The sequence below is a fragment of the Salvia splendens genome, chromosome 22 (genome assembly GCF_004379255.2).
Source record: "Salvia splendens isolate huo1 chromosome 22, SspV2, whole genome shotgun sequence".
NCBI classification, from domain to species: domain Eukaryota; kingdom Viridiplantae; phylum Streptophyta; class Magnoliopsida; order Lamiales; family Lamiaceae; genus Salvia; species Salvia splendens.
In genome coordinates, this window is record NC_056053.1 from 9603222 (window position 1) to 9615669 (window position 12448).

Sequence of the window (12448 nt, forward strand, 5' to 3'; positions counted from 1 at the left end):
AAGAGTTCGGCCCCAGCCTACAGCTCGGTAAAAGCCGACCAATCAGTTCGGCATTACCAAAGAGTTCGGCCCCAGCCTACAGCTCGGTAAAAGCCGACCAATCAAGCTCTACTCTCAGATCGGCAAAAGCTGCTCGGCAATAGTTCAGCAGTTCGGTCTCAGTATTCGACCGAACTGGGAGATAGTGGACCCATGCAGGATCTCATGACCACTACACGATCTATTTAGTGGTGTCAAATCATGCAGGATCTCATGCGGGATAAGCGGACCAAACAAAGAGGTAGTGGACCCATGCAGGATCTCCATGACCTCCACGACATCCACAACCATCATTAGTGGTGATGCAAGCCACGATCTTAGTTCAATGTATAAATAGAACTTAGATCAGATAGAAAAGGGTTAAGCTCTCTAGAGATAAAATATCATATAGCAAGTCTGTGTTGTAAGCTGTAATCCCAGATCAAGCAATACAATCTTGCCCTCCCTTCTTCCCGTGGACGTAGATTTACTTCAGTAAATCGAACCACGTAAATTCATTGTGTCGTAGTCTTTATTCTCTACCAGCATTTACTAACATCAGAAATTCGCGGAACCATCATCGAGATTGTTTAGGCTAATATTGTGTATTTTTTCAAGGTATGATCTTCTGTTGGTCGTTTGGATGCTAGGTTAACATTATAGAACATTGTCGGAAGAACGAAATTGGAGTCGTGGTATTATCCATTTGAGCCCCGATACAGAGGGTTAGTTACACATAATTCATTTGGGTCTATTGCGAGCAGCCCATAAATAAAGTTCCACATATTTGATTTGTGGTCTTACATGGAGTAGTGAATGCTCCCTCCGTCCCCAAAGAGCATGAACTTTGGGTTCGACACGAGTTTTAATGCATTATTGGTAAAGTGAGAGAGAGATAGAGAAAGTTTTTAAAGTATTGTTAGTGGAGAATGAGTCTAGAGAGAAGAGAGTTTCCAAAATTAGAATGATCATAACTCTTTGGGGACGGACGAAAAAGGAAATTGTGCATAGTCTTCAGGGAGTATGAACTTCGTCCGAATGGCAGGGTGGACCATTGACGCTCATGGTTCAATTCCTTAATGTTAATAATATACTGAGCATTTCTCTAACTTCTTGTACTTTTTATAGAAGGACGTCAGGACGTGTAATAGGCCGTGGCCATATTGGAAGGAGATTTATGGAAACAAGAGTGGAAAGGAAAATCGAGAGAATGTGTTGATAAGGGAAATGGGATGCAAGACAATGCCAACGATGATGGACCTGAAGCTGTTATGGAGCATTGGCATTCTTCCTGAGAGTATCCTTCCCGACACTAGGGTAGAAGGGGTGCTGGACCTGTGCCTCGAATGCATGATGACACCAATGAGAACCCGAAGGCCCTAGGTTATGAGTTTTATGGATGTCATGTAACCCATAACTTCGACTTCCTTTCTCCCTCAGCGTATGGTAGCTCGCTCCTCCCTATCCAGAAAGTCTTCTTCTATTCTACTCCGAAGGATCAGTTCCGCAATCGACTTGTTTAAATTGCATCAGTTCTGCGATAAGATAGCCATTCGACCATTAATGCCCACATCCAACTCCAACGAAATCTAATCGAACATATATGCGCGAACTTTGGCAACAAGTAGCCAATTCAATGAAAATGGTGTATTTTATCGCTTTTAATCAATTCTAATTTTAACATTTTAATTATGTAATTTTGATTGTTATTTTAATTTTATGTTTAACATATGTCACTTTTATATAAATGCCCTTTTCATAATCTTAATATAATATGTTTAATTGAAATTAAATTGGTTGAGAATAAGTAAAATAAATAAGATACAGACTCGTGAATAGTTAAAGGGATGAAACAGATTGTTGTAGAGGTTGTTTCTTAGTTAATAGTGGAATTAAAAAAATAGATAAAAGTGGTGTAAATAGTTAAGAGGAGACATGATCCGTTCCTAACTTTCTTAACTTGCTAACTCTGCTAACTCATCAATGCAATGTATTAAAAATGTCAACACGATAACATCGAAATGTCAACAAAACTTAGTTAATATTTTAATACACTGTGTTGAAATTGATATTTAAAATCCCAACATAAATTTGCATCGACATTTTAATGTGATCATGTTGATATTTTTCATACACAACGTTAACGAGTTAGCAATTTAAGAAAAATTAGCATTATAACGCACTCCTAGTTAAATGATTATCTTAAGTAAGAGCAACCGTTAAGATGCTCTTAAGCCTTTTAAATAAAGTTGTAATGATAGTTGCTCATTTATTTAAACAATTTTGCACACAGCAAGACATTTAAAATCACTCAAAGAATTATTATATGAATTTAAATAGAGAATGTTGAAAACATGAAAATTAATGCAATAATAGATGAGGAATTTTGACATTTGTAGATACAGCCACAATTTTACATTTGGGTCCGCCGCCACCGTCACTTTGAACGACGACTTGATTTCGATCAGTTTTGACTGGAATTATGGTGATAGCATCAGCCATCTGAATATGATAGTTGATACCCAATTCCACTAAGTTGAAGATAACAATGGACGAGTTCCGAAAGCAATTTTTACTCGTCTATTTTCTGCTAATACGCTCTCTGTTTTCCACTGCAGCCGACACCATAACCGCCTCCGCGAGAATCAGAGACGGAGAAACGCTCGTTTCTGCAAACGGAGTATTCGAGCTCGGCTTCTTCAATCTCAACAATTCCACCAATCGCTACGTCGGAATCTGGTACAGCCAAATATCCGTTCCTACTTATGTGTGGGTCGCAAACAGGGAATCACCGCTCACAGACAGATCCGGCGTCTTAACGGTAACTGCGCCTGGCGTCCTTGCTATTCTTAACAGAACTAACGGCACCGTCTGGTCGTCTGCGTTTTTTACGACTCCAGCCCCAAATCCAATCGCGCGATTGCTCGACTCCGGGAATCTGATCGTCAAAGATGCAGACGATGATGGATTTACATGGCAGAGCTTCGATTACCCCTGCGACACGTTGCTGTCCGGAATCCGGCTGGGGTGGAACTACGTCACCGGCGTCGAGACCTACAGTTCGTCGTGGAAAAGCGACGACAATCCGGCGAAAGGCGAGTATTCGTCGCACGTTGAGCCCACCGGATACCCGCAGATGGTGATTAAGAAGGGTGATGTCATTCAGTACAGGATCGGGCCGTGGAACGGCCTGTGGTGGAGCGGGGCCCCCGACACCAGCAACGACCCGACGTACACCTTGTCGCTGCAGATTCTCCCCAACGAGGTGCGCTACACGGAGGGCATCATCGGGGATTCTGTTTTATCGATGTCGAGGCTGAATCCCAACGGTGAAGGTGTGCGCTCCACGTGGAACAATCGGACAAACTCATGGTCATCTTACACCAACTTGCCTGAGGACAACTGTGACAATTACGCGCGGTGCGGTCCGCATGGCAGCTGTAATGCAGGGACCTCCCCGTCGTGCAGATGTCTTGACAGGTTCGTGCCGAGGGATTCAGAGAGCTGGGGGAGGGCGGACTGGTCGGATGGGTGCGTGAGGAGGATTGCGTTGAGCTGTGGTGGGGATAAGTTTTTGAAGTACTCTGACATCAAGCTTCCTGATGCTCGGAACACAACATATAATGTGGAGAGGAGGAGCCTTGAAGAGTGCCAAGCGGATTGCGTGAGGGATTGTTCGTGTGTGGCGTATACGCAGCTGAATATCAGTGGAGACGGGAGTGGATGCTTGTTCTACCATGGCGACTTGATCGACATCAGAACTATGGCTTCGGCCGGCCAGGATCTTTATATCAGATTGGCTGCTTCTGAGTCTGTAGGTAAGTAAGAAACTTGTGATGATGATGATAGATTGATTATGATGTTTGGTTTGGTTTAATTGAAGATGTAGCAAGCAACAGAGGGAGAACAAGAACTATAATTATAGCAACTATTACATCGGTGGTTTTTGTGTGCCTAGTCGTCGCTTATGTTTATGGCCGGAGTGCGAAGAAGGATCCGAGCATGAGTCAAGAAGGTGTGAAGAAATGTTCAATTATGTGGTTAACATTGTGCTTGAATTTGACATTGATGTTTTCCAGTTGCAGGGTTGTTCAATGCAACTAATGCGAAAGAAGCCGACCTGCCATTCTTCAGCTTGCCTACGGTTTTGAAAGCTACTGATAATTTTTCAAACACGAACAAGCTGGGTGAGGGCGGATTTGGACCTGTCTATAGGGTAAAGACACTTCAATTTCTTAGCAATTTCACGTTATATATATGGAATGTCACATTTCAAAATGGTGTGCAGGGCGTGCTGGAAGACGGGCAAGAAATTGCTGTGAAACGCTTGTCAAAGACGTCGAGGCAAGGAGTGAACGAGCTGAGAAACGAAGTGATGCTGATAGCCAAACTTCAGCATCGTAATCTAGTGAGAACTCTGGGATTTTGCGCTCAAGGAGAGGAGTACATGTTGATCTACGAATACATGCCTAATCATAGCCTCGACTTAACGTTATTTGGTGACACCCTTTTCCCGAACTCTTCATTTAAACTCACTTTGGCTCTCTTCTAATCGTCTGTATTTGGACAGACAAGGAAAAGAGTAGGCTCCTTGACTGGCAAAAGCGCTTCGATATCATCAACGGAATTGCTAAAGGGCTACTCTATCTTCATCAAGATTCGAGGCTGAGAATCATCCACCGCGACCTCAAAGCTAGCAACATATTGCTGGATGCTGATATGATTCCCAAGATATCCGACTTTGGATTAGCTAGGAGTTTCGGAGGAAACCAAACAGAAGCTCGGACGCGCAGAGTTGTTGGGACATAGTAAGGAAATCAAGCTTGAACAAATCTGACTTTGCTAAAAATAGTTATCCTAACACGAAATACTCTGTAACAGCGGCTACATGTCTCCAGAATACGCTATAGACGGGCTGTTTTCAGTCAAATCCGATGTTTTCAGTTTCGGTGTTCTCGTGCTGGAGCTTGTTAGCGGCCACAGAAATAGAGGATTCCTCCTTAAAGACCACAATCTCAACCTTCTTGGACATGTAAGCAGTACTCTTACTCTTTTTCTTATTTTTAGTGCTTGATAATCTGAAGCAACTGAAACTGTGTGCAGGCGTGGAGTCTGTACAAGGAAGATAGTTTGAGAAAACTAGTCGATCCTTGTCTGGATGAGGCGTTCGACTTGGGACAAGTGGAACGTGCGATCCATGTGGGGCTGCTGTGCGTGCAGAAAAGCCCAGACGACAGGCCAAACATGTCGTCTGTGGTGTTCATGCTGGGAAATGAAGTGTTGCTGCCACAGGCGAAACAACCAGGTTTCTTCACGGAGAGGGACATTTCTACTGATCTCAGCTCCAACAGCTCTGATCCGACAGCTTCGCATAATCAACTTACAATCACTTGGACACAAGGTAGATAGGATTAGGAGTCAAAACTGTTGTTGTAGAGTGGGTTAATTATTTGGTGTTCTGTTTCTGTAACTAAAAGAGAGAAAAATAGAGTGAAGAATGTTTGAAGAATGATGAACAAACCTTCAGTTTCGATTTTGTATAATATAAGTGACATAATTCAATGGTTTCTCAATTTGTGGGAATGAACTTTCCGTAGTTGGCAGTAGTGAAAAAGGATAAACTCACGGTCGGATGCAACATTTTTCCAGAATGGTTGGAGAAACAGCGATGATGAGCTGCGATGAATAAGAACAATGTAAGATACGATACATTCCAATTTGTGTAAAAGCTTGAATAGATCCTATCCATCCATTTCCTTGAGCTGCTCTTCCTTCACCTTCCATTCAGTTGTACTTGTAACTAACTATGTGTCGAATCGGTTGGGAGTTAGTTTCCTCTTCTTTTTTTCACATCTGTTCGCCCTTCCTATTCAACTCCTTATTCTTCGAATGATCCTCTATTATCTGTGATCGTAGCAGAATCAAATCATCTTCTTTTCTTCTCCTATGACCACGTCTCTCCAGCTGCGTGTGTGGTCCCTCTTGCAAGCAGGATCGTGATCCACATCGACATCGCTCGTTTTTTTTATCATTAGGCTGAGCCACCACTTGAACTCGGACATGCATGATTAACATTTTGTGATTTTTCGTTGTTTTATATGATGTTTTTGCTTCTAGTATTCACTATTATTGCAAGATTAATGTGGGAATTGATCTTCATCATCGTATAAGAAGTCTGAATAATTCTGATGTAGCTCATCCTGTTCAACATGAACCCGCTTTGACCAAGAATGATGAGTTGGGAAATCCAAATTCATCTGTTTTTTCTATTAGCCTCTTTACCGATTTCTACACCGAAATCACATTCTAGATTCGTATTAATTCAACCATTACATATACAACATCAAAGAGATGATTTACCAACCTCCATCCATAGCTTATATTTGATGTAGGGTTGTAATCCACGAGTTGATGTTTCCCCTAAAAGCTGCTGTTGATCTTTTCGTCTCTTTGGCCTTTCCTTTATGAATTCTTTTGATGGAGAAGAATTCGACATTGACTTTACTTTTCTGTAAATTTAGTATATGTAATTTTGTAGTAAATTGTGTCACCTTGAAAGCTGTAAAATCTGATTGTATATATAGGCAACACACAACCTGTCAAGAAGAGTCGTGTCCGTTCGTTCGCACCTTTTCATATATACATCATATTTATCCTACAGCCTTTAATATTCTACACACATTAATATACACATATTTATATCATCTATGCAAGGCAAGAGAAGAGGGTTATCAATACACCCGATTCTAACTCTTTAATCGAAACCGATCCATCACGATATCGTCTTTCATAGTAGAATCCAATTGATATATTCTTGAACTTGATCTTTAATATTAAACCAATATCTACATAGGGAATAAATATTCCTACATTTTCGTCTAATTAGGTTTATAAATTTAACCATCTGTGACCCGTTACGTGAACAAGGATGTTTCATCATTGAGTTCTAAATGTGCTCCTTAATAACTACTGCTTAGTCTATTATGTCTGAAATTTGTTCATTTACTTGTTTGGATATAAAGTCAAAGATGTTGTTCAGCTATGACTTTATACCGAAGGCATTGCCTTATTCGAATAATGTAGAATGATCAAATTGTTGCAAAAGATATGTAATGTGGAAACTAATTTGTCATCCACATTTAATTCCAATAGGTAGATTTAACTTCAACTTTCAAATGCTCAATAATCAACCAAGAAGGTAGATTTACCTTCAATTTTGCAAAAATCTGAAATGGTATATTGTTGGAAGGTTTAATAATGAAGTTGAGGTGACGAAAATGGGACTTAAGAGTCGACAGAGACAGAAGGCGGCATCGGCGAACAGGAACAGGATCATCGTCAACCTCAGAAGGATCAGAGACTGAGAGAGAAATCCCCATATCTTCTCGGGATAGGAGAGGAAGCCAATTTTAGTGGGGCAAGGTAATGGAAGAGACACTCTAGTTGCAGTTGACAGAGATTATATTTGTTGAAGATAGATTAACTAGAGCTGCAGTTGACAGAGATTACATTTGTTGAAGATAGATTAACTAGAGCGTCCACGATAGAAACGCCCTAGCAATAGCCTAGCAAATAGCAATAATCTAGCTAAAAACTTCTCCAGCCATATCATCATGCTCTTTTCATTTTTTTACAGGACAGAGAGAGGAGTGAGAATTTTTCATTTTCTCCTTTTTCTCTCTCTCAATCCTTTTATCCATAATTGCATGCCTTGGATAATTTTATTTTTGAGTAAAAAAAACAAATATATTCAATTACTCATACTTTATTCTTGTAGTGATAGAGATGTCTACGTCATTTGGCCGTCAGTTCTACATAGTACTCTCTCCGTCCCACAAGAATATGCATTTTTTTTCTTTTTTAGTCCGTCCCATAAGAATATGTACTTTCTAATTTTGGAAAGTCTTTTCTCTCTAATAAGGTGAGACCCATTCTCCACTAACAATACTTTAATTACATTTTCTCTCTACATCTCTCTTACTTTATCAATTTTACATTAAAACCCATGACGTTCCCAAAATGCATATAGGGCATTAGCAATGGGGTGCCTTATAAGACGCCCTATAGGGCGCCCTATGTACCGCCACATCAACATTTTATCCTCCTACCCTTCCACCTGCAGTGGGGCGCCCTATAAGCCACCCTAAAGGCCACCCTAAGCATTTTCTTTATTTGAATATTTAAATAACTACAAAAATTGGAAAAAAAACCTTCATTTCATTTAAAATTAATACATTACAATACGAATTAAAAAAATACGCATTCTCAACGACGGCGGTTACGGTCCCAAACTTCTTCAATCATGTCGTTCATGAGCTGAGCACGGTCTTGTTGGTTGCGCATTGAGGCCTATCTAGATAGAACCTCATTAAAGCTCGTCGGTAATCCTCGAGCGTGGGGCGCGGTCGCCGTGCTGGAGCTAGATCCACCTTCATCATCGGCCCAATCTGTGACGCTTCCACCTTCGTGTTCGACTATCATGTTGTGCAAGATTATGCACGCATACATGACATCGGCGATGACTTCCTTGAACCAGAGACGCGCCGACCCTTTCACTATTGTCCACCGTGATTGGAGCACACCAAATGCCCGCTCCACACCCTTCCGCGCCGCCTCCTATTTTTGCGCAAATAAAACTCTCTTCTCACCCATTGGGCAGCTGATCGTCTTCAGAAAAACAGGCCACCTTGGGTATATGCCATCGGCCAAGTAGTACCCCATGTGATATTGACGTCTGTTGGCAGTGAACTCGATGGCCAGGCCGTTGCCATTGCATTGCTCGGTGAAGAGGGTGGATGAGTTGAGGACATTGATGTCGTTGTTCGACCCCGCTACACCGAAGTAAGCATGCCAGATCCAGAGCCGATGGTCAGCAACGACTTCGAGGATAATCGTCGGGTGGCCGCCCTTGTATCCACTAGTAAATTGGCCTCTCCACGCCGTCGGACAATTCTTCCACTCCCAGTACATACAGTCGATGCTCCATAGCATCCCGAGAAAGCCGTGCGCCGTCTCGTGCATCTTCATCAGGCCCTACCAATCCACAGCAGTCGGCTTTCGCAAATATGTGTCGATGTAAGCCTCCACAACTCCCCTACAAAATCTATTCAGGCACTCGCGGCCAGTTGTCTCCCCGACGTGAAGGTACTCGTCGAACATGTCCGCCGTGGTGCCGTAGGCCAACTGCCGGAGTGCAACCGTGCACTTCTACAACGGCGTAAGTCCGGGTCTACCGATGCCATCTTCCCGATACTGGAAGTATTCATCACGTGACTCCAACGTCTGGACAATGCTGAGAAAAAGATAACGATGCATTCTAAACCGGCGGTGAAAAACAGTCGGGCCCCACCGTGGTTGCTCAGCAAAATAGTCTGCAAATAGACGTTCGTGAGCCACGGCAAAATAGTCTGCAAATAATCCGACATCGAATAGGCCAGGGGATCTGCTCCGCCGCTGCCGCCGCCGCCGCCGCCTCCTGCTCGCGCTGCATTTCGGTTAAGCAATCCGCCATTGCGTCATTAACGACATCGAATAAGGCTTGAGTCAAGGTCCGACTAACGCCCTCCGAGGTACTCAAGTCGTCGTCGTGGTTCATTTTTGTTTGTGAGAGATGATCGAAATATTCGTATGGAAATTGAGAGATGAGAGAAATGTTCGTATGAAAAATAGAATGAGAAACGAGGTTTAAATAGACAAAAATTCAAAGAAAAAAAAATGAAAATGTGTTGCATCATCCGCGCCATCGGCCGCGTCGCCCATAGTGGGCGGACGATGGCGCGGACGATGCCCTATTGTCCGCGTATCATCCGCGGACGATCTATAGGGCGCAGACGATGCATCGGGCATCGTCCGCACACCCACAGTGGCGGACGATGGCGCGCCCGAGGCATCAGGCAGCGTATCATCCGCCCTATTGCGGATGCCCTTAGTCTTGATCACTATCAAAAAAATCAAAGGGGGACGGGTTGTACGACGAAATGAAAAATAGAAATAAAAACAAAAGAACAAAAAGTACGAAATCACTATTGTGGGATATTAGTTGTGGACCCGTTGCAAATTAGGCTCAACATTTAATTGACTTAAGCATCTGGCTCAAATATGTTGCGTTGGCCCAAAAGTAGGTCGACCCATTACTTACTAAGGCTTCACCGATGGCCACCACGTGGCACTCCATGCTGATTGAGAGTGTGAGCTGCGGATCTTGAGTGTGCTTCTTCTGTGAGGTAAAACTTGGTCTCTCTCTCTCATTCCAATCATCCACTCATATGATCTCTCTCTCTCTCTGTTGTGATTAAGGTTTTGCCTTCTCTTTCGCTTCTCTCTAGAACTCCCATTCTCTGTTGTGTAACCGCATTCAGTCATCTCTTGCATCTGTTCATTCATTCCTATTATTGAGTTTGAATGGAGTAATCTCTAGCTGAAGCAACCTTTGGGTCTGTTTTGCAAATTCCGACGCTTGGTTGAACTTCTGTGTTCGACCTACTAAGTTGGATGAAATTCCTTCAGTTCTTTTGGTGAGGTCTGAGAGATGCTTGTGTTTCTGAGATGTATGTGTGAGTTCCATGTAATTGTGGTGATTATCTAGTGTTGAGTAGGTTGTGGTGTTCGATAATCGGTGAAACCCAAGGATTTCTACTTCTGACTGTCCTACGGTGTTAATCCTGTGACTATCGGTTTAGATTGATGAGGACCTTGGCCCGGTCCAATTGTTGTGCAACCTAAGCCACATATCCAGGGGCGGACCTATGTTTAATTAGGGTGGGGCTAAAGCCCTTACTAAAACTATTTTTTAACCATTTTTCTTTTATTAATTTTTAAAATTTATCCAAGTTTAAGGCAAATTATTAGGTAAAATCCCTTATAAATAATCTAAAACACCTAAAAATATACTTTAAAACAAAATTTAGAAATCACAACCCTTATCGTTATTTATTTCTGCGTCCGCCCCTGCACATATCCTTCAATATTAAGTTTTTCTTGATCGTTACTATATTTTTTCATATTGTTTTGGATCAGTGGAGATCAACGCCATCTTTCTCTCTAATGATTGAATCTCATGGTGTATCTTCTGGTCGTCCTTCTCAAGACTCTTAAGTTTCCTCCCATCTTTTTCTGCCACCATCTTTTGGCGCATCTCCGCCTTATCCCTGTCCGACACCTGCAACATGTTTGATGAAAACTCTCGCATAGAATCCACCTCTTCAATTTCAGAAATTCTGTCTAGTGCCTGTGACCACTGGTTACACACAACAAATGCTACAGTGGCACCCATCCTACCTGGAGAGAGAATCGCATTATCCCGTTTAGGGTCTCTTCGGGTATGTAGAGTTCATGAGCTGGCAAGTGGCTTCGAACTGAGCATCTGTGACGTGTTGTTGGGACGTGATGGTGTCTAAACGTTTAGCTCCTCCAATGGCTTGGCACTAATTGTTGTGGCATTCGAGCACATACTTCCACATTCTAGTTAACCTACAATAAACATGAAATTTGTTAGAACAAAATGTACTTGTGATATGGATCCATGTATTGTGAGATCCATTTCCCAAGGAAAACCCAAATTGAAGATGTTTGATCTAATATGTTTTTGATGTAGTTTTCAATTTCTCAAAGTAAGCAAAAGATAGAAATAGATCCAACAACAACTATTGAATCTAAACTAAAAAGAAAGAAGATCAAATAATGGATAATGTGGAAAGAGGGATAAATACCATTGATGGAATAAGCTAAGGCACTTACACCATGCTAACAAGCATCCATGGCTACACCTTCAAGGAATCCACAAACCTCAAAGTATGCCTTTACTTGATCCATACATCACTAGGAATTGATGGATTCAACCAACCTATAACTAGGAACTTGGATAAAAAGCCTCAAAGGGAAACAAATCTCTGAAGCTCTTAATTCAATCAAAGTCTAACTTGGAAAATGGGGAAAAAAAAAATACTATTTATAGCAAAGGCCCAAAATTCGAAGAGGAGCCTACAAAATATATCTATGCAGCGATACCCGACCGGGTGAATTATAAAGGAGAAAAACCACCCGGCCGAGTGCCAATTTCGGACCCCTTTCTGTTTCTCCGTCATACCCGGCCGGGTGAATTACAAAAGAGGAAAAACACCTAGTCGGGTACCATTTTGAGACCTCGTTCTGTTTCTTCCAGACCTTACTAGGTGAATTTTAAAGGAGATAATTCACCCGGTCAGGTGCCCTTCTTAGAACCCTTGCTGTCTCGGTTTTTGCACCCCCGGCCGGTCTTCATTCTTCAATACGATCCTCATCGACGGTTCCTCAGCCTTCATGGACTCTTCCCGCGTGGCCTTTTGGATGAAAGTTGAAACACCCTCTTGAAGTTGCCTTGCCATAGACCTCGTCGTGGGTCCGTCACATGAGATCGTATCAACTTGTACTTTCAAATAATGCTAGTACCCTA

The 12448-nt window shown here is 42.3% G+C and overlaps 1 protein-coding gene across 2 annotated transcripts; it reads left to right on the forward strand.

Annotated features, from left to right (window-relative positions):
- The first annotated feature begins 2404 nt into the window (after positions 1 to 2404).
- On the forward strand, positions 2405 to 5591 carry LOC121787008 (G-type lectin S-receptor-like serine/threonine-protein kinase At4g27290). 2 transcript variants are annotated; one of them, XM_042185610.1, is made up of 7 exons: positions 2405 to 3836; positions 3902 to 4033; positions 4098 to 4234; positions 4307 to 4517; positions 4589 to 4826; positions 4900 to 5050; positions 5122 to 5591. In XM_042185610.1, exons 1-7 carry the CDS (start codon positions 2567 to 2569, stop codon positions 5425 to 5427), a joined length of 2445 nt encoding a protein of 814 aa, XP_042041544.1. In that variant the 5' UTR covers positions 2405 to 2566; the 3' UTR covers positions 5428 to 5591. The 2 variants fall into 2 exon arrangements, with proteins under 2 accessions (XP_042041544.1, XP_042041545.1); XM_042185611.1 differs by having other exon boundaries at positions 4104 to 4234.
- The last annotated feature ends 6857 nt before the right edge of the window (positions 5592 to 12448 follow it).